At 47.2% G+C, this 27,493-nt stretch overlaps 1 protein-coding gene across 6 annotated transcripts in view; it reads left to right on the top strand.

Annotated features, from left to right (window-relative positions):
- ATF7IP (activating transcription factor 7 interacting protein) overlaps positions 1-27,493 on the top strand; it is an 828,655-nt gene that overhangs the window by 690,709 nt on the left and 110,453 nt on the right. For all 6 annotated transcript variants that reach the window (XM_069231239.1, XM_069231237.1, XM_069231238.1 and 3 more), the window contains one exon: positions 22,903-23,058. In XM_069231239.1, the coding sequence (XP_069087340.1) occupies positions 22,903-23,058 (156 nt within the window). The remainder of the gene's footprint in view (positions 1-22,902; positions 23,059-27,493) is intronic.

Genomic DNA, 27,493 nt, shown 5'->3' with positions numbered 1-27,493 from the left:
GTGAGCGCGGTAGGGTGATTACAATATCTGTTGCATGGCGTTCTGCCTTTCCCCAATATGTTATTGCCCTCATCTTTTGTACGTCGCATTTCTTGCCATGACCTAAATCACGCACTGGGAGGCCAGGTTTGTTAATGACTTAAAGTAGGAGCGTGCTTCTTGGGATGAGCATTCATGATGATGTCTTGGCATTCATGACATAGTGTTTACTATGACATGTGCCTGATAGGAATGGTTCATTTTATGTGCAGTCATGATGGCGTCTTGGCATCTCTGATAATATGTTTATTCTGACGTGAATTTCTGGTTATAATGACAACCTGGCTGCAGCTGGTGTTGGTGAATACCAATAACTTATGTTTACGTGACTACCACTTACTTTCACAGAGTACTAGTAACCTCTGTGATATTCTGACAACTCCTTGTGTAGCAGGGTATTACCAATACATGTTATTTGTGGTCTAATTATGTTTTATGCAATACAGTTTATTTTTATATAACTTGTTTTCTCTTTGTGGTGTATTTATTGTGTCACGTCTGTTGTGTGTGTTGCGCAAACGCTTTACACGTCGTCTCTGGGATAAGTCTGACTGCTTGTGCCAAGCTACCAAGGGGGTGAGCAGGGGTTATCTTTGGTTTGTAGCTCCTTTACCCTGACTAGAATGGTAGGTTCTGCCTGGCTGAGACGCATACCCTATCCAACCAGAAACCACATTTCTACCTGAGCGGCCATCTGGAAGAGGTGGAGATCAGGGGACTCTGACGGATTTCAGGCTTCATGCCAATCTACTGGAGCTCTGGGAGATTCGGCTAGCATTTAAAGCGTTTCTTCCCTCTGTGAAAGGGACGTTAGTGCAAGTGTTCACGGACCCCACAACCATGTGGTTCTGCAACAAGTGGGATGGGGTCGTGGACACTTTTTTAAGAGGCCCTGCGTCTCTGGACCCTGGTGGTTCAACACCTGGCAGGTTCTCTGAATGCCAGGGCAGACAAACTCAGCTGTCCATGCTTAGTGGATCACGAATGATGTCTCCATTCAGAGGTGGCACAGCGACACTTTTAGCTGTGGAGACAGCCTTGGTTACATCTGTTCGCCTCCAAGGAGAACGCACATTGTCAGCTGTATTGCTGGTTGGAGTTTCCAAAGCAGCAATTGCTCGGAGATGCTTTTTATCTTGAATGGAACCTAAGCCACCTGTATCTCATTCCGCCCATACCACTCCTGCCAGGGTTCTCAAGAAGATCAGGAGCAACCGGGCCCATGTCATTATTGTGACTCCGGACTGAGCATGGAGAGGATCAAATCCTCAGCTTCTGAAAATGAGCATCGATCCTCTGATCAGGCTGCCCCTTTGGGAGGATCTTCTGTCACAACAGCAGGGAAAAGACTTTCTCACGAACCTGTCAAATCTCCGCCTCCTTGCGTGTAGGTTGAGTGGTTAATAGCTTTTGACCTTCCTCCTGAAGTCTGTGAAGTTATCTTCGTGGCCAGGAGTACCAAAATGGTATACGCCTGCTGTTGACAAAAATTTGTAAAATGTTGTGCCGAAATGTCTATCGACCCTCTTTGTGCAGAAATGTCTATCGACCCTCTTTGTGCTTCACTTTCTTATGTTCTTCTCTTTGTTCTCACCCTTGCCCAGGAGGGATTTTCTCTGGGCACTCTTAAGGGTTACTTCTCTGTTCTGTCCACCTTCCTGTTGCGGCCTGACCAACCCTCCTTATTTAAGTCCTCTATTGTAAATAGGTTTCTGAAAGGGCTTGTACATATGTTTCTCTCTTCGCAGTTTTGTTATGCCTCAGTGGGACCTGAAACTAGTACTCTCCTTGCTCATGTGTGCCCCCTTTGAGCCGCTACACAATTGTCCCCTCTGGCTACTTATCATCAAAACAGCCTTTCTAGTGGCAATAGCATATGCCAGAAGGGTGAGTGTGCTGCACGCTTTATCATCCAAACCTCCTCCTATCTCTTTGTGTTCCAAGACTAAGTGATGCTTCTCACCAGGGCCTCTTTCCTGTCAAAAGTGGTGACCCCATTCCATCTTGAGCAGACTATCATCCTGCACACCTTTTATGCTCCTCCACATTCTTCTAAAGAGGAGGAGCGATTCTACTATCTGAACCCAAAAAGAGCGTTGTCGTTCTACTTTGACCACACAAGAGTCCTGGGTGGATTACCAACTCTTTGTGGGCTATTTAGGAGCTAAGAAAGGTTGGGTAGTATAGAAACAAACCATTTCACGCAGGGTTGTTGTAGGAAGCTGGTCTGGTGTGTGGTGGGTACCTAAGGTACTTGCACCTTATACCAGGTCCAGGTATCCCCTATTTGTGTAGCATAGGCAGTGTCTAGAAGCCAGGCTCTCTAGAGGTAGCTGTCTGTGAGCAGCCAAGGTGTATCCAGGAGACATGCAAAGTTCATGCAATACCACTGTAGTCACACAGCACTTACATATATGAAAGAAAACACTTTGGGCATGATTATGACTTCGACGGAGGGGATTACTCCGTCCCAAAGGGGATGGATATCCTGCCCGCCGAATTACGAGTCCATTATATCCTATGGAACTCGTAATACCATGGGGGATATCCGTCACATATGGGACGGAGTAATCCGCTTCGCCGAAGTCGTTATCAGGCCCGTGGTGTTACAAAAATAAAGGTACTTTATTTTAGTGTAGGAAGGTAGCCTCTTTCTAGCCTTGTTACCCCCACTTTTGGCCTGTTTGTGAGTACATGTCAGGGTGTTTTTACTGTCTCACTGGGATCCTGCTAGCCAGGACCCCAGTGTTCATAGTTTGTGGCCTATATGTGTTCCCTCTGTGGTGCCTAACTGTATCACTGAGGCTCTGCTAACCAGAACCTCAGTGTTTATGGTCTCTCTGCTTTCTAAAATTGTCACTGCAGGCTAGTGACTAATTTTACCAATTCTCATTGGCACACTGGTAGACCCATATAATTCTCTTGTATATGGTACCTAGGTACCCAGGGTATTGGGGTTCCAGGAGATCCCTATGGGCTGCAGCATTTCTTTTGCCACCCATAGGGAGCTCAGGCAATTCTTACACAGGCCTGCCACTGCAGCCTGAGAGAAATAAAGTCCACATTATTTCACAGCACATAAGTGACTTATAAGTCACCTATATGTCTAACCCTCACTTGGTGAAGGTTGGGTGCCATGTTACTTAGTGTGTGGGCACCCTGGCACTAGCCAAAGTGCCCCCACATCGTTCAGGGCAAATTCCCCGGACTTTGTGAGTGCGGGGACAACATTACACGAGTGCACTATACATAGGTCACTAACTATGTATAGCGTCACAATGGTAACTCCAAACATGGCCATGTAACATGTCTAAGATCATGGATTTGTCACCCAAATACCATTCTGGTATTGGGGTGACAATTCCATGATCCCCTGGGTCTCTATACAGAACTCTGGTACTGGCAAACTGCCTTTCCGGGGTTTCCACTGCAGCTGCTGCTGCCAACCCCTCAGACAGGATTCTGCCCTCCTGGGGTCTGGGAAGGCAGAACAAAGGATTTCCTCTGAGAGAGGGTGTTACACCCTCTCCCTTTGGAAATAGGTGTGAAGGGCTGGGGAGGAGTAGCCTCCCCCAGCCTCTGGAAATGCTTTGATGGGCACAGATGGTGCCCATCTCTGCATAAGCCAGTCGACACCGGTTCAGGGATCCCCCAGCCCTGCTCTGGCATGAAACTGGACAAAGGAAAGGGGAGTGACCACTCCCCTGACCAGTACCTCCCAGGGGAGGTGCCCAGAGCTCCTCCAGTGGGTCCCAGACCGCTGCCATCTTGGATTCAGAGGTGTTGGGGGCACACTGGATTACTCTGAGTGGCCAGTGCCAGCAGGGGACGTCAGAGACCCCCTCTGATAGGCTCTTACCTCTCTTGGTAGCCAATCCTTCTTTCTTGGTAGCCAAACCTCCTTTTCTGGCCATTTAGGGTCTCTCCTCTGGGGTATTCTTCGAATAATGAATGCAAGAACTCACCAGAGATCCTCTGCACTTCCCTCTTCAACTTCTGCCAAGGATCGACCGCTGACTGCTCCAGGACACCTGCAAAACCGCAACAAAGTAGCAAGACGACTACCAGCAACATTGTAGCGCCTCATCCTGCCGGCTTTCTCAACTGTTTCCTGGTGGTGCATACTCTGGGGCTGTCTGCCTTCACCCTGCACTGGAAGCCAGGAAGAAATCTCCTGTGGGTCGACGGAATCTTCCCCCTGCTAACGCAGGCACCAAAAGACTGCATCACCCGTCCTCTGGGTCCCCTCTCATCCTGACGAGCATGGTCCCTGGAGCACAGGAGTTATATCCAAGTGACCCTCACAATCCAGTGATCCTTCAGTCCATGTTTGGTGGAGGTAAGTCCTTGCCCCCCCCACGCTAGGCTGCAAACCTGTGTACTGCGTGATTTGCAGCTGCTCCGGCTTCTGTGCACTTCTCCAAGGATTCCTTTGTGCATAGCCTAGCCTGGGTCCCCAGCACTCCGTCCTGCAGAGCTCAACCCTCGGAGTTGGACTCTGACGTCGTGGGACCCTCCTTTGTGACTCCGGTTCACAAATCTTCTAAGTACCTGCTCCGGTACTTCTGCGGGTGCTGCCTGCTTCTGTGGGGGCTCTCTGAGTTGCTGCGCGCCCCCTCTGTCTCCTCCTCCAAGGAGCGACATCCTGGTCCCCAGCAGCACCCAAAAACCTCTTGCTAGCTAGCAAGGCTTGTTTGCGGTATTTCTGGGTGGAAACATTTCGGCTTCTTCCACCCGGAGGCACCCTCTATGCACCTTCATCCGGGGTTTCCTGGGTTCCTGCCCGCCCTGGACACTATCGCGCCTCTTGGGCTTGGTCCCCTTGCCTTGCAGGTCCTCAGATCCAGGAATCTGTCTTCAGTGCTTTGCTGGTGTTTGTGGTTCTTGCAGAATCCCCCTATCACGACTATTGTGTCATATTGAGGTAGTATGGGTACTTTACTCCTACTTTTCAGGGTCTTGGGGTGGGGTATCTTGGACACCCTGATTGTTTGCTTACAGTCCCAGCGACCCTCTACAAGCTCCCATAGGTCTGGGGTCCATTCGTGATTTGCATTCCACTTTTGGAGTATATGGTTTGTGTTGCCCCTAGACCTATGTTCACCTATTGCATCCTATTGTAATTCTACACTGTTTACATTACTTTTCTTACTATTACTTACCTGTTTTGGGTTTGTGTACATATAACTTGTGTATATTACTTACCTTCTTACTGAGGGTACTCACTGAGATACTTGTGGCATATTGTCATAAAAATAAAGTACCTTTATTTTTAGTAACTCTGTGTATTGTGTTTTCTTATGATATTGTGCTATATAAGTGGTATAGTATGAGCTTTGCATGTCTCCTAGTTCAGCCTAAGCTTTGCCATAGCTAACTTCTATCTGCTAGAAACAGCTCTATTCTACTAATAAGGGATGACTGGACCTGGCAGAGGGTGTAGGTACCACAAGGTACCCACTATAAGCCAGGCCAGCCTCCTACATTTAGTGACACAATTACCAAAAAGTACTAGAGAGGCAACCCTACAATAGAAGTTAAGAAACACACTAGATATGTACACTAGTAATCAGAAATATGCATAAATAACAATAGAAAACAGTGCAACTAGCCACAGACAATAGTGACCCCAGGCGAGCCCAAACCATATACTAAAACAACAAAATGTGAATGCAGGACCCCACCTAGCTAAGTAGGATGTGTAGAGGGGAGTTGGGGGGACTAGGAAACTCCAAAGGTAAGTACCACAGCGACCAAGAAGAAAGTAGTAAGTTACTGGATTTTCCCCAAACCACCCAAAAGGACAAAAAGGAAAAAAAAGCAACACCCAGATAAGACTGTAAGAAACCAGCGGTGGATTCCTGAAGAGGTAGACCTGGACTTTGTCCTCTTCTTCCACAGAAGTCCCAGGAGTGTCCAGTGGTGGCAGGAGCTACTACCCACCCGTCTGTGGTTGCAGGAGTTGGTCGACGGTAGGACGAAGAAGATCAGCAATGCAGCCCTGGAGCCGTAGAAGAGATCCTGGAGGATGCAGTCGACGTCCCACGCTGGATAGAAGATTGCAGTCGGTCAGTGGCGTGGAATAAAAGCCACCAACAAGCCTTGGCAAAGGCAGAAGTCGCAGTGTAGCAAAGGTGGAGCTGCTGGGGACCAACAAGGTCCAGGAGGACTCAACCCATGCGGTGAGTCCTAGGGGGACCCTCAGCAAGACAGTCCACAGGAGAAAAGGCAGCCCCCACAGGAGACCCACTGGAAGAGGAACCAGGAGTCGCAGAGGAGCCCACGCAGCACATTGGAGAAAGGTCCCGTGCTGTAGGAGAAGCCCGCAGAGGGATGTGCGTCACAAGTAGGAGTGCCGGGGGCTCGGCTACATGCGCCTGAAGATCGCTAGGAGGAGATGCCAACAAGCGTTGGTAGCTGCAAGAGACGCGGTGCACGGGGGTACTGTCCTGCGTGGGAAGGAAAGGGCTTACCTCTACCAAAGTTGGGCAGCTGGCAGAGAGGACCAAAAGGACTACTCCAGACCACCACCCATAATGGAGGATCCTCGCAGCTCAGGATGAGAGGAGATCCACACAGCCCGTCGTTGTTGCAGTTGGTGCCTGGAGATGCAGGGGAGTGACTCCTTCATCCAAGGGAGATTCCTTCCTCCTTGTGCAGACTGAAGACTTGCCGCCCCCAGAGGATGCACAGCTGTAGAAATGTTGCAGAAGGTGGAAGGAGCCGTGGAAACAATGTTACAAGCAGGGCCTTCGTTATGGATGCAGATTGTCGGCTCCTGGAGTCTCCAGTTGCAGTTCCAGTGGCTATAAGTTGAAGTAGAGGTTGCAGAGGAGTCCTGCTGGAATCTTGCAAGCCAGATCTGAAGACCCTAAATAGCCCTGAAAGGGGCTCTCACGTCACCTACCTGACCTGGCCACTCAGAAGCCTCTGCCCACCATGGATTCAAGATGGCAGAATCAAGGGACCCTCTGGAGGAGCTCTGGGCACCACCCCTGCGGTGGTGATGGACAGAGGAGTGGTTAATCCCCTTTCCATTGTCCCGTTTTGTGCCAGAGCAGGGACTGGGCGTCCCTGAACCTGTGTAGACTGGTTTATGCACAACGGACACCAAATGTGCCCTTCAACGCATACCAGTGGCTTTGGGAGGATACCCCTCCCGAGCCATGTAACACCTATTTCCAAAGGGAGAGGGGGTTATCCCCCTCTCCCAAAGGAAAACCTTTGTTCTGCCTTCCTGGGCTTGAGCTGTTCAAGCAGCAGGAGGGCAGAAACCTGTCTGACGGGTGGTAGGAGCTTGGGCTGCCCGGAAAACCCCAGAAGGCTGGTAGGAACAATGCCAGGGGTCCTCTAAGGAGCCCCCAGAGTGCATGGAATCATACTTCCAATACTGGCAACGGTATTGAAGTATGATTCAGACATGTTTGATACCAGATATGCCTAGGTATGAAGCTGGACATAGATTGTGACCTAGGTCCAGTGCACGCTTAAAATGGCATCCCTGCACTCATGAAGTCCAGAAAAATGGAACTGGAGTTTGTGGGGGCACCTCTGCTAGTGCATGGGTGCCCTCACACACAGGTGCCTGCGCCCTGTCCTCTGGGCTAGGAGGGCCTACCCTAGGGGGGGACTTACAGTGAGCTGTAGTGAAAAGGTGCATGCACTTTTTCATGCAGGCTGCAATGGCAGGCCTTCAGTTACATTTTACATGGGCTCCCCATGGGTGGCATAATACATGCTGCAGCCCAGGGGGATCCCCTGGTACCCCCAATGCCCTGGGTACTATATACTAGGGAATTAAATGGGGCACCAGTATGCCAAATGTGGGGGTGTATGTGGTTCAAGTAACCAAGTTTAAAGGGAGAGAGCATAATCACTGGGGTCCAGGTTAGCAGGATCCCGGTGAACACAGTAAAGCACATTGAGAACAGGCAGAAAATGGGGGTAATCATGCCAAGAAAGAGGATACTTTCCTATAGTCGTTCTCTGTATAAGGATCTGCTACATCTTGGCTAAAAAGTAGCCTCCTGAGGGCTTACAGGCCCATTCCACCTGGGTAAAGGCTGTGACCATGGCGTTGGCTTGTAGAGTGCTGGTCCTGGACATCTGTCAGACTGCAACGTGGGTATCTCTGCACCCGTTTGCCAAACACTACTGCCTGTGCAGTCAGGTCTGCAGAGACAGACGTTTCGCCTGTTTGATCCTGCAGGGCTTTATAGTTTAGAAAATTTGTCTGCAGCCTACCACCAGAAGAGTATGGCTTCGGTTTCCTTTCAAAGGTAAGGAATCTGCAGCTAGAAGTCTCTATCACATGAACAAGTTACTTATCTTCGGTAGCGTATTATCTGGTAGAGACTATATCTAGATAGATTCCTTACACTCACCCATGCCTTCTTTCTCTGCAGACAGATTTCTAAGGTTGGGGTTAATCCCTTTCATGGCCCTAGTGTGGACACATATTTGTCAGTTCACTTCATGGTTCTGCATTCCTGGCATGGAAAGTCGTGAAAAGTAACCGTCAGCTGCCTGGTTGGTGCCTATATAGGTGACCACGACGTCACTTGTGGTGCCAACAATGCTGTGTGGAACCAGATAAAGCCAACTGACTGCACGCAGGGTTACTACTCATGCTAAAGTTTCCAGATTCAGATTGACTCCTGGGACATTCAAAGGTAAGGAATCTGCCACTATATTTAGTCTCCACCAGATAATGCGTTACCAAGTTAAAATGAAGGCTTTGTTTAATCAGTCTTTGAAAAATCTGGACTCTTATCTTGGAAGGTAGTTAACATAATCTATTGATTATCTACTAAATCTGTAAAACATGTGAAAGCAAGAAGATGAACTTCAAAAACTTTCCAGTAGTTGCACTATAGTACAACTTATTGATACAGGGGTGGGGGACTTAATTGTGCTAAAAGGTAGAATACCGGGAGATAATCCCTGCAACTAATCCATTTTTCAATGAAACAAAGTACTGTATTGTACCAGTTCTTGAATTATGTGGTATTGAAAGTGGCCACTATGTTTAACATTGTCTGTTTCCCCCAACTTGAAATGGATAGGAAACAATGGTAACAATGTCAGATGGAAGAAAAATATGCTGCAATGAACATTTAAATCAAGACAATATAAGCTTATGATGACATTCAGCTCTTTATAAATGGCATGATTTGTAGATGTAAAATAGGTTACACCTTTACAAATCAGTGGCAGAGACTGTAGGAATGTAGCATCTTCGAGACATAGTTACCTCCCCTTTTTGCCTAGTGTCAGTGTGTTTAAACTGTAATGTACTGGGAACCTACTAATCAGGACCCCAGTGTCTTTGTGCTCTCTAAATTTGGTTGCTGGTTAACTTTTACACCCCACAATTGGCATGCTGGTGCACCCATGTAAGTCCCTAGTATATGATACTTAAGTACCCAGGACATTGGAACTCTAGGGGACTCCCATGGGCTGCGGCTTGTACTGTGCCACCCATGGGAGCCCATACAAACTAAGTCTAAGTGCTAGGACTCTGCTTACCAGGCCCCAACACCAGTGTTCTTTCCCTAAACTGTACCTTTGTTACCACAATTGGCACAGCCCTGGCACCCGGATAAGTCCCTTGTAAATGGTACCCCTGGTACCAAGGGCCCTAATGCCAGGGAAGGTCTCTAAGGGCTGCAGCATGTCTTATGCCACCCTGGGGATCCCTCACTCAGCACATGCACACTGCCTCACAGCTTGCGTGTGCTGGTGGGGAGAAAATGACTAAATCGACATGGCACTCCGCTCAGAGTGCCATGCCAACCTCACACTGCCTGTGGCATAGGTAAGTCACCCCTCTAGCAGGCCTTACAGCCCTAAGGCAGGGTGCACTATACCACAGGTGAGGGCATATGTGCATGAGCACTATGCCCCTACAGTGTCTGAGCAAAACCTCAGACATTATAAGTTCAGGGTAGCCATAAGGAGTATATGGTCTGGGAGTTTGTCAAACACGAATGCCACAGTTCCATAATGGCTACACTGAAATCTGGGAAGTTTGGTATCAAACTTCTCAGCACAGTAAATGCACACTGATGCCAGTGTGGAATTTATTGTAAAATACACCCAGAGGGCATCCTAGAGATGCCCCCTGAATACCAGTCCAACTCCTAGTGCTAGGCTGACCAGTTTCTGCCAGCCTGCCACAACGAGACGAGTTTCTGGCCACATGGGGAGAGTGCCTTTGTCACTCTGTGGCCAGGAACAAAGCCTGTACTGGGTGGAGGTGCTTCTCACCTCCCCCTGTAGTAACTGTAACACCTGGCGGTTACCCTCAAAGGCTCGTGCTTTTTGTTAGAGCACCCCAGGGCATCCCAGCTAGTGGACATGCCCGCCCCTCCAGCCACTTCCCCCAATTTTGGCGGCAAGGCTTGAGGAAATAATTAGAAAAACAAGGAGGAGTCACCCACGAGTCTGGACAGCCCCTAAGGTGCCCTGAGCTGAGGTGACCCCTGCCTTTAGAAATCCTCCATCTTGGTTTTGGAGGATTCCCTTAATAGGATTAGGGACGTGCCCCCCCCCCCCCCTCCCCTCAGGGAGGAGGCACAAAGAGGGTGTAGCCACCCTCCAGGACAGTAGCTATTGGCTACTATCCCCCCAGACCTAAACACACCCTTAAATTCAGTATTTAGGGGTGACACAGAACCCAGGAAATCATATTCCTGCAACCTACAGCAAGAAGGACTGCTCACCTGAAAGCCCCGCAGAGACGACGAAGACAACAACTGACTTGGCCCCAGCCCTAACGGCCTATCTCCAGACTCAAGGAACCTGCACAGTGACGCATGCGACAGGGACCAGCGACCTCTGAAGCCTCGGAGGACTGCCCTGGACCAAAGGACCAAGAAACTCCTGAGAACAGCGGCACTGTTCAAAAACAGCAACAACTTTGCAACTTTCAAAGACTTCACTCTTCCCGCCGGAAGCGTGAGACTTCACACTCTGCACCCGACGCCCCCGGCTCGAGCTCCAGGGAACCAGCACTGCAGGGAGGCTCCCCCTGACTGCGACTGCCTGGAACAAAGAACCCGATGCCTGGATCAAGCACTGCACCCGCAGCCCCCCAGGACCAGAAGGAACCGAACTCCAGTGCAAGAGTGACCATCAGGCGATCCTCTGCCTAGCCCAGTCGGTGGCTTGCCCCGAGAGGCCCCCCTGTGCCCTACCTGCACCGCTAGAGTGACCCCCGGCTCCCTCCATTGATTCCTATTGAAAACCCGACACCTGCTAAGCACACTGCACCCCGCCACCCCTGTGCCGCTGAGGGTCTGTTTTGTGTGCCTACTTGTGTCCCCCCCCTAGTGCTTTATAAAACCCCCCTGGTCTGCCCTCCGAAGACGCAGGTACTTACCTGTTGGCAGACTGGAACCAGAGCACCCCTGTTCTCCATAGGCGCCTTTGTGTTTTGGGCCCTCCTTTGACCTCTGCACCTGACAGGCCCTGTGTTGCTGGTGCAGTGACTTTGGGGTTGCCTTGAACCCCCAACGGTGGGCTGCCTATGCCCAGGGAAACTGAACTTGTAGGTGCTTTACTTACCTCCAAACTTAACCTTACTTACCTCCCCCAGGAACTGTTGATTTTTGCAGTGTCCACTTTTAAAATATCTTACTGCCATTTTAACTAAAACTGTGTATGTTACTGTTCTAATTCAAAGTTCCTTACTTACCTGTGTGGAGTACCTTGCATTTTATGTATTTACTTCAAATCTTGAATCTTGTGGTTCTAATATAAATTAAGAAAATATGTTTCTGTATAAAAACTGTTGGCCTGGAGTAAGTCTTTGAGTGTGTGTTCCTCATTTATTGTCTGTGTATATACAACAAATGCTTAACACTACCCTCTGATGAGCCTACTGCTCGACCACACTACCACTAAATAGAGCACTACAATTATCTAATTTTGCCACTATCTTTCCTCTAAAGGGAACCCTTGGACTCTGTGCACACTATCTCTTACTTTGAGATAGTATATACAGAGCCAACTTCCTACACAGCCTTTTACAGAGACTGATGGATAATTATTTTCCCTGATAAGCAAATAGGGGAAAATACAATTACACCAAACTACAGGGATAGAGCAAATGCAATTTACAAAATAAGTTTAAATAAAAGTATAAAACACATTCTCTCTTAGGGGATTTCCATGTATAGTCATAAGCCTAGAATAATTCCCCGCCTGCCTGCGGGGACCCCGGAGCACTTTTTCCAATATCACTTCTTAAGTGTCCCTGTTCGCCTTACTTCAGAAAGGCCTGCCAAGACACTTAAGAATGTTCCCATGCAGCCTAAAGGAAGGGCTACAGTGTTCAAGCTTCTTCATTCAGATTGACCTTGAAGTAAAATCATTAAAATGCTTGACAAATAAAAGCCATTTTTCAGACAAACTACTTCCAAACACTTCTTTTATTTCACAAAACCCTCTAAGAAGGAGTACAGAGCAGTGTAGCCCATAGGCAGCCACTAGTAATGAAGAAAAGGGATACTGTGCCATTAAGAACAGCCAGCCCTCCAGTATCCCATCATGCCTAGAGAGAGGCTGTTACCTCAGTTCTTTTTTCCGGCACCTGCCGACAGGACCCTCGAGCATTGAACTAGACCTTTAGTTTTTTTCCTTCAAAAAGATAGAGAGACTTTGACAAAAAAGGCTTAATTCGACGTCTTGTGTCTTACTCTACTAGATTTTGAAGTTTTCTGACAGAAGTTTAAGCCTTTTTTTACTCAAAATGCCTTCCTTGTTTGACAAATGCCCAAAATGTGGCAGAAAGAAGGCCAAAATAGACCCTCATGAGGTCTGTATTTGTCTGCCTTCATCACATATTCCTGCCTCCTGCAACATCTGCAAGACATTCTCCAGGCGCACTTTACGTGACAGAGAGAAAATTTGCCTTCAAGGGAGAGCAGAGAGAAGACCCCAAGGAACCAGTGGGACCTCTGAGCGAGGGGAAGGTCAGTCTTCCACCAGGGCTTACACCTCAGCCTCCAGTGGTCGTGGGAGGTCTGAGAGACGCTCTGCAGGGCAAAAACGACATCGGTCCCAGTAGACATCGAGAGGAGGTACGGCACCGACCTGTTCGCCGCTGAAGTCCGGTTCGACGTCGTATAGAAGTCACCAGTCGACGTCAAGGCACCGTACGATGTCGAAGACCCCAAGGCGCACGACGTCGAGAAGCAGATCGGTGGCATCGGAGTCGACGTTGAAAGGTTGACGTAGACATCATGGATCGACACCCCGCACAGCGTCAACGTCGAGACGAAGAGGGAGGTCGACAAGACCTCAGTAGTGCTGCTTCCTTCATCACGTTCTTCTCGTCCTTCTCCGCATGTTTCTCTCCCTCCAGATCTACTGGCAACGTCGCCTCAGCCAATGGGCCAAGAGTTGCCACAACCAGCACCGCTTCCAACACCTCAAGTACCGGTTAATATACCGTGTAGACCGCTCTCTACATCGCGCCACCGTTCACGCCATGGCCATGACTCATCCCGATCAAAATCGCACCGCAGATGTAGGCGCAGATCAAATTCAAGGGAACATGAGGGAATCTTGGTCTTCCACCAGCGACTACTCACCTACTTTATCGGACTCTCCTCCTCCTTGGTCCTCACCGGTGGATGACATTAACACCTTCCATGAGGTACTGGTCCGAGGTGCGTCAAAACTAAATATATACCGATGGGCGCCCCTACGCCATCTACATCTGTCATCTTCAAAACCCTACAACAGCGTTCAGCTGCCAGACCATTATTACCCCTAGTGCCTGGCCTCTTGCAGCCCGCTATGGAGGTTTTCCTAACACCGGCAACGACAAGACCTGCACCGTCCAGGCTGCAGAAGAAGTATCGCCCTCCAGAGCATGATCCGGTCTTTTTGCGCTTTGATCTGCCACCGGACTCAGTAGTTATTTTGGCGGCTCGCAAAGCTCACGCAACTTCTCCATTTTCCACCTCTCCTCCAGATAAGGAGAGTAAACGTTTGGACTCGACAGGCCGTAAAGTCTGCGGTTCGGCTGCGTCATCTATGAAAACGGCAAGCGCCACAGTCCTTTTGGGCAGGTATGATATATCTTGTGGGACTCCATCTTGCAGTTCGCAGAACATCTCCCAAGAGATCAGAGAGGACTTTTTAGAAATAGCTAAAGAAGGTGCTATGGTCTGCAACCAAATCATAAGCGCGGCAGCGGACGCGTCTCTGCTTTCAGCACATTCTTACTGCCATGGTGTGACACTGAGAAGACATTTCTGGCTGCGGCTCACGTCATTGAAACCGGATGCGCAGCAAAGAATAATGAATCTGCCATTTTCAGGATCCACATTATTCGGTTCACACGCAGATGATCCAGGCGTCCACTTATGTAGAAGCAAAACGGCATTTCAGGATGACCTGCGACCTTCTGTACCAACTAGGTCTTCATATCAACTTTCAAAAGTCAACAACAGTGCCTGTCCAGAGGTTATTTTACTTAGGAGCTACCATAGACACATTACAGGCAAGTGTGTCCTTCGGAGGCACAACGCTTATCTATTCTCCGGAAGTGTTGGGATCTCCGATCAATGCGTCACCCAACAGTGCGAACAGTCTCCTCACTTCTCGGATCCATGGCATCCTGCATTTATCTGACACCCAACGCTCGCCTCCACATGCGTCCGCTTCGGGAATGCCTGGAGGACCAATGGAATCATTTGTCGGGGAGCTGGGAAGATCAAATTCGCCTATCCACCCATGCAATCAGATCTCTGACTTGGTGGTGCTCGCCAACCAATCTACCATTCCGGGCACAGCCTCCAACGCAGTCTATTGTGACAGATGCCTTTCTCCTCGGATGGGGAGCTCATATGGATCACCTTCAAATACAAGGGCGATGGACACACAAGGAATCATTATCCCACACCAATCTCTTAGAGCTACGAGCGGTACACCTAGCTCAAGGCGTTTCTACCCTCAGTCACAGCCGACAACTTGCTGGTGCAGACAGACAATACCACCACTATGTTCTATCTGAACAAACAGGGGGGCACCAGATCCAGAATCTTGTCTCAGAATCCCAGACAATATGGCAATGGCTCCTAGCCAGGAAATTGAACATAGTGGCAACCCATTTTCCAGGGGTTCAGAACATGCAAGCGGATGCCCTCAGCAGAGTTCTAGAAGAGAACCACAAGTGGGTGCTCAACGAAGACATCACTCAAGACATTTTCCGTTTGTGGGGCACACCTCCTATTGACCTATTCGCCACAGAAGAAAGCAGGAAATGCCGCGACTTCGCTGCCAGGTTTTACCACTCCGAATCGCTGGGGAATGTTTTGTGGATAGACCGGTCCAACAAATTTCTGTATGCCTTTCCACCGATTATGCTGATCCCAGCAGTCCTCCTCAAACTGTCGATGACATCAGCCACAAAGATCCTCATTGCACCAGAGTGGCTGAGACTGTGGTTCCCGGATCTCCTTCAGGGATCACTCCAGCCTCATCTCAGACTACCCTGCAGACCGGACCTCCTGACGAAGTTCGGCGGACAAATGAGGCATCCCAATCTCTCCTCATTGAATTTGGCGGCATGGCTCCTGAGCTAGTCCAGTATGGTCACCTAAACCTGCCACAGGATTGTATGGACACTTTAAAGGAGGCGAAGATGCCGTCTACTCGTTCAGCGTACTCCTTCAAGTGGAAAAGATTCTGCATCTGGTGTTCCTCTAAGGGGATAGATCCTACATCGTGCAAAGATGTCATTCTCCCTTACTTGTTACAATTGGCACGGTCGGCCTGCAGCTTTCTTCCATAAAAGTCCATTTGGCAGCCTTAACTGCTTATAGGAAGACTCTTTTGCAAGCCTCTTTCTTCACAATTCCAGTAATAAAAGATTTTTTAGAGGGGTTAAAGAAGGTCTTTCCTCCAGTTCGGCAGGTCTTTCCTCCAGTTCGGCGCCCTTCACCACCATGAGAACTTAATGTGGTCCTTTCACATCTAATGCAACACCCATTTGAACCCATACACAAGGCATCCCTCCAACACCTCACTTGGAAGACGGCCTTTCTAGTAGCGATCACTTCAACACGAAGGGTCAGCGAAATCCAGGCCCTTTGTGCACACGAGCCCTACACAATATTTCATTCTTCCAAAGTAGTCCTACGAACACATCCAAAATTTCTACCTAAGGTCATATCCGACTTCCACATTAACCAGTCAATTTCCTTACCTACATTCTTTCCAAACCCTTCCACCCCAGCTGAGAGGGCTCTCCATTCTCTAGATGTTAAGAGAGTATTGAAATTCTATCTAGATAAGAGTAATCCTTTACGGAGAACTTCACAACTGTTTGTTAATTACGGATCTGTCCGTACTGGCTTAGCCACCTCCAAGCAATCAATATTGAGATGGATAGTCTCCTGTATTTTATTGTGTTATCAGCTAGCTAAGAAAACCTTACAGGGTAAACCTAAAGCACATTCGACCAGAGGCAAGGCGGCTACCACTGCTTTATTGCGGAATGTGCCATTAGCAGAAATTTGTAAAGCTGCGACTTGGAGTTCACACCTTTACTAAACATTATTGCCTAGATTCTGATGCTAGGGCAGATGCTCAAGTAGGACAGGCTTCTCTTAAACCTTTTTGCTTGAGAAGGTATCCGCTGATTACTCTATCTGCTCCTTCGCAGGTTATGGGATGGGCTTGGTATTCTATTCTACCCTTATGACTATACATGGAAATCCCCTACGAGAGAAGGTATAGTTTCTTACCTGTAACTCCAGTTCTCTCGTAGGGGCATTTCCATGATAGTCATAAGCAACCCTCCCACCTCCCCGGGGGGCAGTTAGATGACTATTACGTTTATCCTTATTGTCAGCCAATAACTACCTGCAAAAAGAACTGAGGTAACAGCCTCTCTCTAGGCATGATGGGATACTCAAGGGCTGGCTGTTCTTAAAGGCACAGTATCTTTTTTCTTCATTACTAGTGGCAGCCTATGGGCTACACTGCTCTGCACTCCTCCTTAGAGGTTTGGGTGAAATAAAAGAAGTGTTTGGAAGTAGTTTGTCTGAAAAATTGCTTTTATTTGTCAAGCATTTTAATGATTTTACTTCAAGGTCAATCTGAATGAAGAAGCTTGGACACTGTAGCCCTTACTATAGGCTGCATGGGAACATTCTTAAGTGTCTTGGCAGGCCATTCTGAAGTAAGGCTAACAGGGACACTTAAGAAGTGATATTGGAAAAAGTGCTCCGGGGTCCCCGCAGGCGGGCGGGGAATTATTCTACGCTTATGACTATCATGGAAATACCCCTACGAGAGAACTGGAGTTACAGGTAAGAAACTATACCTTCTAGGGTAACTTTAAAATCCCCTCAAGGCATGTTAAGAAGCTTAATAATTGGAAAGCTGAAAAATAAAAGTGCAAGAAAAAACGAAAAGCATAGTATGTACCGAAGAGAAACTACTACTGCAGAAATCTATATTAGGTAATCAGCAGAATTTTTATTAGGCAATAAACTGAGATATACTAGACTTTCTTGGTGATTAATCAAAAAGCGTAAGGGACCTATACAAGTAGCCCAGAATTCCATATGATGGTGAGGGTGGAAGAAACATATTTTACAATAGAGTGGTTTTAAACTAAGCCAAAATCTAACTGTATTGATAGCAGGGCTGCTGTCTAATGACGAAAATGAGGTAACAAACATCAGGAAATTCCGAAAACAGAGATTACTTAGCCCAAATGGAATTTCTCTCAATGTATCGAAAATTAACCCTTTAGCTTACACAAAGAAAATGCAATTGACACACACACATACACACACACACACACACACACACCCTTCGATACCACCACCACCACCCACTTTGCTTATGCACATGGATTATTCTCACCTGAAATACCATCTGGAATATTTTGAATCAAGAGATACATCTGTTATTGGATGTCGGTGGAAACTGAACATGCAGTATGGGCTGGATCTAATGGTGAAGCATTGACAGCTTTTAAATCTCAGGCTTCACCCATTGTCCTGTATTGTGCACCTGCTTGTTTTGGATCCAGTAGTACTCAGGTGGGCTGAATAGATGTTCAGTCGGACCGGAAAAGTTTGCACCTACATGTAGGTCCTTCACAAAGTGAAATAGGGTTATGAGTAGGCTTGACAGCCACCTCATGTAATCACCAAAATCGAGATGGTAATCTAACCTTGGAGAGTTGTCTGCCTGTTCATTTGGCCTTTTAAGATGCTGAAAGAAGATTCTCTGGGCCCTCCCGACTCAGGTGCAGAAAACTGTAGTCCACGCCATTTTAACATTCACCTGGACTATGGGAATGTTTTATACCTGGGCATTAAGCAGGCAGCATTAACAAGACTCATAATCCAAAAAAAAGCGCATGCTTGCTTTGTCACATTCCGAAGTATTATTCTGTAACACCCTATTTTCCGGATCTACGTTGGCTGCCAGTGTGCAAGTGTACACAATTTAAGGTTTATTGCTGTGCCTTCCGTGCACTTAGTAATTTAGAGCCCCACTATCTGAAATACCTTATCCCTTCCTTCCGTCCAGGACATGAAGATCAGCCAGTCTAAAGTTAGGGCAAGTCCCTGGAATCAATCAAATAAAGCAGGGGGCTCTGTTCCTTCAGAGACTTAGCGCCTAAACTATGAAACGCTTTGTCACTATATTGTAGGAAAGTTCTCTCCTTCTTGGCATGGTAACCTCCATTTTCTGCCTGTTGTCGGTGTGTTTCACTGTGTTCACTGGGTTCCTGCTAACAAGGACTCCAGTGATTATGCTCTCTTACTTCTAACTTGGTAACTTGTACCATTTTCACCCCACATTTGGCATGCTGGTGCCCCCATGTAATTCCCTACTATATGGTACCCAGCCTGCGTGAAAGCGTGCAGGCACCCTTTTTCACCATAGGTTACTGCACCAGGTCACTGTAAGTCGCCCCTATGGCAGGCCCTCCTAACCCAGAGGGCAGGGTGCAAGTAACTGTGTGTGAGGGCACCCCTGCACTAGCAGAGGTGACCCCCTATGAACTCCAGTGCCATTTAATGGACTTTGGGAGTGCGGGACGCCATTTTATGCATGTACTGGACACCACCTATGCCCAGCTGCTTAATGGTAACTCCGAACCAAGGCATGTTGGGTATCAAATATGTCAGAATCATGCCCCAATACTGTTGCCAGTATTGGAAGTATGATTCCATGCACTCTAGGGGCTCCTTAGAGGGCCCCACAGCATTGCACCTACCAGTCTTCCAGGGTTTTCCAGGCAGCCCAAGCTGCTGCCATCCCTCAGAAAGGTTTCTGCCCTCCTGCTGCTTGAACAGCTCAAGCTCAGGAAGGCAGAACAGAGGATTTCCTTTGGGGGTGTAACACCCCCTCTCCCTTTGGCTTGGAAGTGGTAGCCTCCCCAAGCCACTGGTATGCTTTGAAGGGCACATTTGGTGCCCTCTGTGCATAAACCAGTCTACACCGGTTCAGGGACCTCCAGTCCCTGCTCTGGCTCGAAACTGGACAATGTAAAGGGGAGTGACCACTCCATTGTCCATCACCACCCCAGGGGTGGTGCTCAGAGCTCCTCCAGAGGGTCTGTGGATTCTGGCATCTTGAAACCAAGGTTGGCAGGAACCTCTGGGCACATCTGAGTGTCCAGGCAGGTGACGTCAGAGCCCCCTCGTGATAGGTGGTCACCTGGATAGGTGACCAATCCCCCTTTCAGGACTATTTAGGGTCTCTCTCTCTTGGGTGGGTCCTCAGATTCAGATTGCAAGATTCCAGCAGGACTCCTCTGCAACCTCCACTTCGACTTCTAGCCACCGGAACCGCGACTGGATCCTCCAGGAACCGACAATCTGCATCCACGAAAAGAAGACTCTTCTTGCAACTTTGTTTCCACAGCTCCTTCCAGCTTCTGCAACAGATCCCCGGCTCAGCATCCTCTTCAGGCGGCAAGTCTAAAGTCTGCATGAGAAGAAAGAAGGAATCTACTTTAGAGTGAAGGAGTCACTCCCCTGCATCCGCTGGCACCTACTACAATGATGGCCGACTGCGTGGATCTCCTCTCATCCTGAGCTGCATGGATGTTGCATCACGGGTACTGGTCTTTTCTGCCAGCTCTCCAACTTTGGTGGAGGTAGGCCCTTGCCTTCTCACGCAGGAGAGTGCCACCGTGCACCCCATCTCTTTTGCAGCTGCCAAGGCTTCTTTGCATCTTCTCCAGGGTATCTTCAGGCTACGTGCAGCTCCAGGCCCCACCACTCTGTCCTGCGAAGCACAACCCTCTGCGTGGTTCTCCTGCAGGATGGGACCCTTCTTCAGTTGTGCTGCGTGGGCTCTTCTGCGACTCCTTTGTCCCCTTCCTGTGGGTGCTGCCTCAGCTCCTGTGGGCTCTGTGCCGCTGAGAGTCCCCTCTGACTCCCCCTCCTGGGTTGAGTCCTCCTGGGTCTTTCTGGTCCCTGTCAGCTCCACTTTTCGCCAATCACGACCTTTGCCAAGGCTTGTTGGTGGAATTGCTGCACCAACACCCAACTACAATTCTCCTTCCAGCGTAGAATGTCATTTGCACCTCTCAGGAAATCTTCACCGACTACAGGGCTGCAGTGCTGACCGTCTTAACATCACCGTCGACCAACTCCTGCATCCACAGCTGGGTGGGTAGTAGTTCCTATTCCTCCTGGACTCTTCTGTGACTTCTGGACTTGGTCTTGGTCCCCTTCTTCCACAGGTCTTCCTCTTCAGGAATCCACTGCTGGTTTCTTTCAGTCTTGTCTGGGTGTTGCATTTTCTTCCTTTTGGGTGGTTTGGGGAAAATCCACTAACTTACTCCTTTTCTCCTGGTCGCTAGGAGCACTGTGGTACTTACCTTTGGTGTTTTCTAGTACCCCCAACTCCCCTGTACACATTCCACTTACCTAGATGGGGGTCCGGTGTTCGCATTTCATTTCTTTAGTATATGGTTTGGACTCCTCCTAGGATCACTATTGTCTAACTGCATTTGCACTGTTTTCTATCACATTCTATGCCTATGTCTGGTAACTGGTGTGTGTGTATATATATATATATGTGTGTGTGTGTGTGTGTGTGTGTGTGTGTGTGTGTGTGTGTGTGTGTGTGTGTGTGTGTGTATGTATATATATGTATGTGTATATATATGTGTGTGTGTGTGTGTATATATATATATATATATATAGTGTGTTACTTACCTCCTATTGTAGGGTTGCCTCTCTAATACATTTTTGGTATTGTGTCACTAAAATAAAGTACTTTATCTTTGTAACACTAAGTGTTTTCTTTCATGTATGTAAGTGATGTGTGGCTACAGTGGTATTGCATGAGCTTTGCATGTCTCCTAGATAAGCCTTGGCTGCTCATCCACAGCTACCTCTGGAGAGCCTGGTTTCTAGACACTGCCTACACTACACTAATAGGAGATACCTGGACCAGGCGTAAGGTGCCCAGCCTTAGGTTCCCACCACACACCAGCCCAGCTTCCTACCTATATCTATCCCAAAGTCAAGATAAATAGATATTTCAGAAGCATCTCAAGACGTGGCTTTTCTCATCATGCAGACCTTACGTACAAATACAAACTGTAGCAAAACTCATGAACGTCTTAAAGCCCTGTTGGAGGCAGCCAGATTTATATCAAACTACCTGTCAATATGTAACGATCAAAGGAGGACTCAAGATTGAATGTTAACTCTTGACTGGAGCTGGAAAAATTGCTTTTCTCTTGTGGTAATTAATTTTTGAAGAAATTAAAAAGGGAAACTTTACTTTCACTAGATGTGGCGATGAGCAGTAAGACTTGAAATATAATCTGTACCATACATTCCTACTCTCCATGTAGGTAATGGTACATTGATTCTAATTTAACAGCCACAACTATGAAAGAATACTTAGTTACATCTTATATTGCCTGCTATGTTTCCAGGCTGGTCATTTTGATACTTAATGGAACACCCAGATGTTGTAGACTTTGTTTCAATAGGTTGGAAAATATTGAACACACAATCTGCATGTATCCAATCTTATATATACTGCAGGTAAAACTTTAAATGTTTTTAATGCTGAGTGAATAAAATGAATGATAAGTTCAAAACTAATAGTAACTACCACAGTAGCCTCTATTATAAAAAAAAAAGCCATTTGTGAAGTAGCATAAATAAGCACACATAACTGAAAAATACTAATGTGTGCAAATGTTTCAACCAATATGGGAAGAGTGTACCTCTTATTACTTTGAATTATTTTTTTAAGCTTTATTCTATTGTTTTATTTATAAGTATTGTATAAGATAAATGTTTAAAACAAGAATTGATAATCTTACACAAACTATTCTCTCACACATACCCTGTTTCCAAATAGCCAGGCTGTGCCTTCTGGGATAGCTGATGCAGCCTGCTGCTTTGTAGGCCCAGTGCATTCCTTAAGCTTTCAAGACCATGGGATCTTATGCTTATCTGCTGCTTTAGCTTTCATTTTTTCCACCTTTTATTCTTTTATAGAGGAATGTTGGTTATTTAAACTTTATTTGGTTTTCATGCATGTGAAGACATTTAATAAATCATTTGTTTAATACAAAAACACCACAGTACAAATAAAAAGTCAAATGTAATTGTAAATAAAAGGTCAAATGTAATTGTTATAGTAATTAGGTTTTTTAAAACACGATTTTAAGGATGTTTGTCTTGTAAAGTGTTACCTCATGGAGGCATATATTCGTAGTACATGAATTTTGCAAAGATTCCTGTGACTGACAACCGGGATCGAAAAGAAGTCTTTTTTTTTTTTCTTCACATATTTTGTCTTCCATTGTGCTCATGAATGACCATTTAGGTATTCTTGCAGATACCCGGAAACAAATTCCACTCATCACATCTGGAGTTAATCAACCCGCTCAGATCCTACCGCGTCCAGCACAGCCCCAGCAGACGGCCCTCGTGCAACAGAACTCGATGGCAGCCGGCATGTCTACACAAACTACCATTCATGTACTTCCTACAGGTAAGGTTCCACTGGGTGGGTGTTTCACACAAGCTTTATTCGGCCAGCAGGCCATCAAAGCAATACAATACGAATAAATAATCATCCGGAATAAAACAAATCTACCATAAACCAAGTTTAAGAAAAGAGAATAAAATCCATTCTTGCCCAACTTAAGAACCGTTAAGAACATTATAGATAAAAGTTACCTATACGCCATGCCGCTACTAAAAACTTGCTTACAGCATAAATTAACACACTTGAATTGTGACTTTTTAAAATCCTCAGAGCCAAAGCACATTTTCTTAACTTAATTTCCCGACAAATTTTGCGGATCCATTTAGTCCTTGGAGTAAAATAAGCAGGGCAAAAAAACATAAAAAGCTCTACTGTTTCAGAGAAATTGCCACACACAGGACAAATATCAGACGTTAAATTGGATCCCCATCTACTCGTCAAGGCCATCAATGGTAATGTTCCAAAGCGGAATCTGGCATACAGTCCTTTGCCTAGTAGGTCAGGTATTATATCTAAGTATAATTCAAATTCCGGGTACCATTTAAAATCAATAAAAAGATTGGTTAAACGACCACTAGATTTATGGGAAATATAGTTATTCCATATATAAGACCAGTAGGCTCCCTTCAATACTTTTACATGGGATTTCTTCAGTTGGTGAAGGTTCTCCCATAAATCTCTCAGTCCCAATTTACAAAACCAGCCGGATACATGTTTGATCCATGGGATAGAGGTGGAATTAGGACGTTTTAGCAATTCTAGAAATGAGGACTTATATACGACCAATTCGGGGACTATCCATAATCTCACCCAATACAACAAAGGACATAAGATGATTAGATCAGCCATTCGTTTTAACCCTAAGTCTAGAAATAAAGGGATTAATGGGGTTCTAACGGGGCATGCACATAAAGCCCGTGCAAAGCTATTCTCAATTTTAGTTATTCTACTACTGTCTGACATGCCCCAAATTTCTCCAGTATTGGGGTATCTTTCATAGATTCACATGCATGAATCATTCCCCGTCGTCGAAGTGGGAGTCCCACGGTACATAAAAAGCAATAAATAGAGATTTTTTTTTTTTTCATTGAAGTCAATAGGAAAAAACATATTCAATTGTACAACTATCAGCCTCATTGGAAAAAGCCCAAACTTCAGCCAATCAGGCGAGACCACCCCTTTAGAATCCTCAGCACAGAGGCTCAGTCTCTCAGATTTTCTACCGCACGTCATGTGTAAGGGAGTCTCCCTGAGCTCTGCTCAGTTTTCTGTCTCTTCAAGAGATAATCTTCAATTTTTCACTTTTGTTCTTACTGTAGTATTATTCCATCATGTCTACAGCAAGAAAAGGTTTATTTAGACCTTGTGGGACCTGTGGGAAGTTAAGACTTCACTGTAAGGACCCTCACAAGGAATGCATCTACTGTCTCCATCCAGAGCATAAGGTCAAGGACTGTAAGATCTGCAGGACCTTTCCCAACAAGACTCTGAGAGACAGAGAAGCCAGGCTCCTACTTTGGCTTCAGAAAAGAAAGCTCTTTCTGAGGAGGAGGACAGCGACACATCAGTGACCTCAAAGAAAAGGAAGAGGTCTGTGGAGAGCTTCTCCCCCAAGAGCAGTAAGTCAGCTAAGAAGCTGCATGCATTTAAGGACAGGCCAGAGGAACAAGCTTCAACATCCAAGGAAATGTGTGGTAAGGTTCGCTCAGAGCCATCCACACCTGCTTCCTCATCAAAGAAGCTCAAAAAACCTTCAAGTTCCCTACCACCGTCGGCGTCCAGAAGATCCACACCTTCGATGACACCGTCGACGAGCGCATCGTCGACAGCAGGCCTTCCTTCATCGACGACAACAGCGACGGCCACGTTTACGGCTCCATCGTCGCCAATGATCGTTACCTCATCTCCACTGTCATCTACGACAATAACGTCGGTGAGCTTGAAATATGGTACATCGTCGGCTCACACCTTGAAGATTACAAAGAAGCCGTCGACGGGTAAGAAGATGAAATCTTTACCGTCAACGCACTCATCGACTAGTAAATTCAGAAGATCTTCGTCGATCTCACCGACGAAAATAGCGACGGCGACACACCCGTCGACGACAACCCCGTCGGCGGCAGCCCCGTCGACGGAAACCTTGTCGACATTGGCACCGTCGACGGCAACATCGTCGACGCTCACGGCACCGATAACGGCTCCACTGACGACGGCTCCGTCCTGAACATTTTGGAGCATCTCCTTACCTGCCACAGAGAATTCTACCAATAAAGAGCAAGTCTTCTCTCTTACTTCCATCGCATACATCACCGAGTAAGGTCACACCAGTACCTCCGCAACATCTCTTTGCTGACGAGGAGGATGATAATGATGTTTATTCTGATGATGGTTTCTTTCCGGTGGCACGTAGTCCATCTGAACTACGCATTAAGTGTCAGGAGGAAGATGAAGAAGATGATGTCCAGCCTTATTCGGACCAGCAGAATCAGTCACCTGCAAATTCAAGAGCAACAGGAGCAGACCGTTCAGATGCCCATCTCGTTGATAGCCAATCTACAACAGATGATGCAGGATTATTATTCAAGATTTCCTCCACCTGGCTCGTCTACCCCGGTGCAACCTCCGCAGACACCAGTGTCCACCCCTGCTAGACCATCTGAATTTCCTGATCCTACCACAGCCCCTTCATCTGGACAAGATATTGCTCCACCTTCATCTGAGGACGAGCAGGAAGAAGGTGAAATTCAGGACACTGACTCACTCATTCCAGAATTGGATGAATATCAAATTCAGACACCATCTCCATCTACGCCACCGCCAGTGGACTCTCCACCGCAGGATATTGGTGGCTTCCATAGTGTGATGGAAAGAGCTGCGAAAAGATTCCAACTGCCAATAACATCAAAGCAGTCAGACTGTTTTCTTTATGACTTCAAAGAAGATACTAGGAAGTCTGTAAGGGCTATTCCCATTGTTGACTTCATTTGGGAGGAGGGCCTTAAGGTCATGCACACTCCATCCTCCATTCCCGCAGTTTTACCGAGGCTTGAAAAGAAATATAAAGCACCGGACAATTCTCCAGCATGTCTGGTTAGTCACCCTAAACCAGACTCGGTCATATCGCAGGCAGCTCAGAGAAGGTCCAGGAATCCATAGGCATCTCTGACTGCCCCCCAGGCAAGGAAGGACGTCGGTTGGATTCGATTGGGAAAAAGTTCTCAACGATGGCGGCCACTACAGTTAGAGCAGCAAATTCCCTAGCAATCCTAGGAAGGTACGACCGCCAGATGTGGTCTGATATGTCACAGTTTATAGACATGTTACCTGAGGATAGTAGAGTAGAAGCGCGCAAGATTCTACAGGAGGGTGAAAAGATTTCGGCTGAAATCATAGACTGCGCCATAGACGTCTCGTCTACAGGTTTTCGCCAGTTGGCCGGAGCGGCCGTACTCAGGCGCCAGGGGTGGCTCAAAGCTACTTCTTTTAGGCCGGAAGTACAATTAAAGATCCTGGACATGCCGTATGATGGCGAGCTCTTGTTTGGCAAGCATGTGGATGATGCGTTACAACCCATTAAAGCAGACACTGAGACAGCCAGATCACTGGCAACATTACAATACAAAAGACAGCCCTTTCGGGGAGCGAGAGGGAGAGGAACCTTTTCGTATAGAGGAGGCGCTCAACAATATCTCCATTACTCCTCTTACCAGGGACAGTTTCGTTCCACCTTTTGGCCAGCAACAACCACATTCCTTTCGACAACAGTCATCCACGCATTTCAGGCAACAAGCGAGAGGAAAGTCGGCTTACAAGACCGAGGAGACGACAAGAAAGCACTGACCTTCATTGGATGCCTGCGCCCAGCCCCTATATCAACACTCTAATAGGGTGCAGAATTTCCAAGTTCCTACAACAGTGGTCCAAAATAACTTCAGACAAATGGGTACTCGATATTGTCAACCGAGGACATACACTAGAATTCAACCAACCTCCCCCTCATGTACCACCAAGAGGTCCCCCGCCAGCCCATCTCAACGAGCTTATGGAACAAATTGCTATCTTAATGAAGAAGGGAGCAATAGAGATCATACCAAGGAGCCAGAGGGGAATAGGTTTTTACTCCCGCTTCTTCCTTATTCGGAAAAAGACAGGGGACTGGAGACCTATTTTAGATCTTCGTTCTCTCAACAAATACCTCAAGAAGCAGTATTTTTGCATGATCTCCCTTCAAGACGTCCTGCGCCTACTCAACCGAGGGGACTTTATGACATCTTTAGATCTCCAGGACGCATATTTCCACATTCCCATTCACCCCAATCATCGGAAATTCTTACGATTCAGGGTTGCAGGCACTCACTACCAGTTCAGAGTGTTGCCCTTTGGCCTCAGGTCGGCCCCAAGAGTATTCACCAAAGTTTTGGCACCGGTGGCAGCCCAC

Source organism: Pleurodeles waltl, chromosome 4_2 (genome assembly GCF_031143425.1).
Source record: "Pleurodeles waltl isolate 20211129_DDA chromosome 4_2, aPleWal1.hap1.20221129, whole genome shotgun sequence".
Lineage (NCBI taxonomy): Eukaryota > Metazoa > Chordata > Amphibia > Caudata > Salamandridae > Pleurodeles > Pleurodeles waltl.
Note: the sequence above shows the minus strand (reverse complement) of the source record. Positions and strands in the feature narration are given on the sequence as shown.